The sequence below is a fragment of the Sceloporus undulatus genome, chromosome 4, assembly GCF_019175285.1.
Source record: "Sceloporus undulatus isolate JIND9_A2432 ecotype Alabama chromosome 4, SceUnd_v1.1, whole genome shotgun sequence".
In the NCBI taxonomy this organism is placed as follows: domain Eukaryota; kingdom Metazoa; phylum Chordata; class Lepidosauria; order Squamata; family Phrynosomatidae; genus Sceloporus; species Sceloporus undulatus.
In genome coordinates this window covers 52523701-52527104 of record NC_056525.1, presented here as the reverse complement: position 1 = coordinate 52527104, position 3404 = coordinate 52523701, and the positions used below count along the sequence as shown (strand labels likewise).

General features: G+C 45.9%; 1 protein-coding gene across 2 annotated transcripts in view; it reads right to left on the bottom strand.

Moving 5' to 3' along the window:
• Window positions 1-2962, bottom strand: part of INKA2 (inka box actin regulator 2) — a 49245-nt gene extending 46283 nt beyond the window's left edge. The window contains exon 1 of one of the 2 annotated variants that reach the window (XM_042464585.1): window positions 2901-2962. In XM_042464585.1, coding sequence (XP_042320519.1) covers window positions 2901-2930 — 30 coding nt within the window. In that variant the 5' untranslated portion in view covers window positions 2931-2962. Of the gene's footprint in view, window positions 1-2373; window positions 2637-2900 lie in introns of those variants that run through there. The other variant, XM_042464583.1, reaches the window with a different exon arrangement.
• Between the last annotated feature and the right edge of the window lie 442 nt (window positions 2963-3404).

The following is a 3404-nucleotide window of genomic DNA, read 5'->3' as shown; positions in this document are numbered from 1 at the left end:
TATCTATCTATCTATCTATCTATCTATCTATCTATCTATCTATCTATCTATCTCTGAGCTTTGAATGTTATATTCCATGCATCTGAAGAAGCAGGCTCTAATTCACAAAACCGCATGTGAAAAATGAATCAGTTAGTTGTGAAGGTGCCACAGGACACTTTTTGTCTATGCATTAGTTCTAGATGCTGGCAGAAACTAAGATGGCAACCCCTCTGGGAAATTGCTCCAAGGAAGACGGTAACAGGTTGTGATGTGATATAATCCTAGACTGCCGCTTTCAGGGCTCGTGATCGACTCTGTGTCTAAACTGATTACTAAGTTCACCGCCGCCTGTCACGGTTATACAAACAGAAGGCAATTCCTTGACAGGAATAGCAAAGCCAGGCAGGGGTTTCACTATAAAGTTTCCATGCTCCTAGCAATGGAGACGAAGCAATTCAATCTTCCGTACCAGGAGGAAAGACACACACAGAACATAATAAATAAATAGGCCTCAGTGTCAACTGGATTTAGCTTCCCTGTCAGAGGAAATGCTGAGGCGGGCAAACAGATTTTGAAAGAGCCCATTTTCTCAATGATGGAGCTGTTGACTAAAGATATGCAGTTGGACTGGGAAGTCCTTCCGCCCCATCGCTTCTTGTCCTGGGTGGCTTGAAAAATTCCCCAGAAGTTTGTTTGTGTGTGTCTTTCCCTCTATGTGAGGCATTATTGGAGGCTACACAGCTGTAAAGGAAAGATGCTGGAAGCTTCATAACAAATCCTGGGAAATAAACAGAGCTGGAGGAGGGGACTGCTCAGAGAAAGAGAGAGCAAAGCAACATTCATTGATGAGATCTTGTAGCACCTATGAGGCAAACTGAAAGAAAGAAGCTGGGAGCATGAGCTTTGGTAGACCTGAGCCTAGTTCCTCAGATGCATGCGGCAGATCATGGGGTTTTCTTGGCATGACAGATGACAGATGAGCTTTTGTAGACTGGAGCCTACTTCCTCAGATGAATGGGGTGGAGTGGAGAGTTCAGAGACAGATCATAGGGAGCATGAATTTTCATAGACATGAGCTTACTTCTACTTTTTAGACTTGACCCTACTTCCTCAGATGCATGGGATGCAGTGGACTCTCCACTCCAAACAGAAAGTAGTCTCAAGTCTACAAAATCTCGTGCTCCCAGCTTCTTCCTTTCAGTTAGCCTTAAAGGTGCTACAAGATCCCATTGCATATTGTTTTTCCAAACTAACAGAACTATCTCTTTGAATTCATTGCTGAGAAGTTACAAAGAGGGCCAGCCTATGGAGTTTGCAGCCTTGCCTTCTGAAGTCCCCCCTCCCATTATGTTTCCCAGCCCCAGGCTGACCAGAAGTCCTCTTCTTCCAGGACCTGTCCTACATTTCAACCATTTGTACAGGAGGAATTTCAAAACTGTCCTCCATTTGGAGCAGGACTGGGAAGCACGAATTGACACTTAAATTCAACATATGAATATATTATTACTAGTAATAATGTTTAATTGGTTTTTTAAACTTTTTTTTACTTCTGTCTTTTTAAATGATTTTGTCTTTTTTTAAAAAAAATTATGGTAACCTACCTTGAATCCCATTGTGGGAGAAAGGCAAGATATAAAGCCTTGAAAGAAATGCAATTTTAAAAAAAGACTATATATACTCATGTATAAGTCTAGAAAATAAAAACCTGAGTCGATTTAGCCATGGGTCAAAATGTAGGAACTGTATCTTAACTCTTATTTAAAAGGAACGATCCCCTGGTGAAAGGCAAGAAAACAATATGTCCTGTAAGCACTACTCCCTCCTCTCATTAAAATAATAATAATAATAATAAATTTATTTATAGCCTGCCTCTCCCCAAAGGATCGAAGTGGGCAACAACCATAAAATAAGACAATGACAATTATAAAACAACCCAAACTAAAAATCACATCATCCACCCACCCATCCATCCTTAAGAGTGAGCGCAAACAGTTATGAATGCTGGGATTTGTCAGTTCTTTGGCATTGTTTTCTTTTCTTTAGATCCTTTGCTAGATGCCCCTATAAGTTTTACCGGCGACTTAACCACAGGTCTTATCAAAATCCATCATTTTGGCCCCCAAACTCCACTTATACAGGAGGTTGACTTATATATAGTCAAGGAGATCGGTAAGGAGGGCTTAGGAAGTGTTGTGAGCTTTCCTTTGGTCCTGGTCCTCCAGGGCTTCCTGAAACGTCTGGGGTCACCCTGGGCTTTTGTTTGGTCAGGTCCTCCATGGTACCAGGAGATGGTCCTACACTCTGCAGTGCCTCGTCCTCCTTGGCAGAGAGGACATCTGTTCACCCCCAAGTCCCCCCTCTCCCTACTTCCCTCCAGCCAGCCTTGCTCACCAACTCCTGCTTCAAGCGGCGCAGGTAATGGTCCATGGGCTTCTTCTCCATCCTGAGTGCCTCCCAGGCCCCCTGAAGAGGGGCTGATCCAGCAGCTGATCCCTGAGAAGCCAAAGGGGGGCAAAGGCATGCCCAGAGGGCTCCAGGGCAGGGGCACCGAGGAGTCCCTCCAAGAAAGGGAAGGAGGAAAGTTCCCCCACAAAGCAAGAGGGCTTGGCAAGAGGATCGCGCAGGGCTTTGCAAACTCCCACCCGCGGAGTTGGAGAGAGGCGAGATGCGGCTGAAGGAGGAAGCCTGGCCCCGGCTGCAGGAGGAGGAGGAGGAGGAGGAGGAGGAGAGACTTCACCAGGGGCTTCTTTGCACCGGTAAGAAGATCCCGCCCTCCCCGGGGTGGGACTAGTAGTTTTCCAAGGCAGAGGAAAGCCCGCCCCCCGTCTTCTCCTCTGCCCATCTCTGCCGCTCCCAGTCCCAGCATGTGCTGCTGGTGGTGGTGGTGGGGAGCCACTAAAACAAAGGACAGCACTTACCCATAGGGAATCATTGGAGAATACTCTCATAGAGAAGGAGAGATTATTTGCCCCTATGGCAACACTGGAGAATACTTGCCCATAGGGAAACACTGGAGAATACTCTCAGAGAGAATGATACCATACTTGCCCATAGGGGAACCATGATTGCCCATAGGAGACACTGGAGAATGCTTGCCCATAGGGAATCATTTATGGATTCCCTTTTTTTGGTGTTGAATGTTTTAGCAACCCAGCCTCTATATTCTGTACTGGCAGGTATTCTCCAATGATTCCCTATGGGCAAGTGTTCCCCAATGATTCTCTATGGGCAAGTATGGTTTCCTATGGGCAAGTACTGTCATTTGTTTTAGTACGTCCCATCGTTGTGTGCCTTCAGTCATTTCTGACTTATGGAGACCCTAAGGTGAACCTATCCTGGCAGGTTTTTTCAGAGGGGGTTTGCCGTTGCCATCCTTTGTGGCTGAGAGAGTGTGATTTGCAGACTGGGTTTCCATGGCCAAG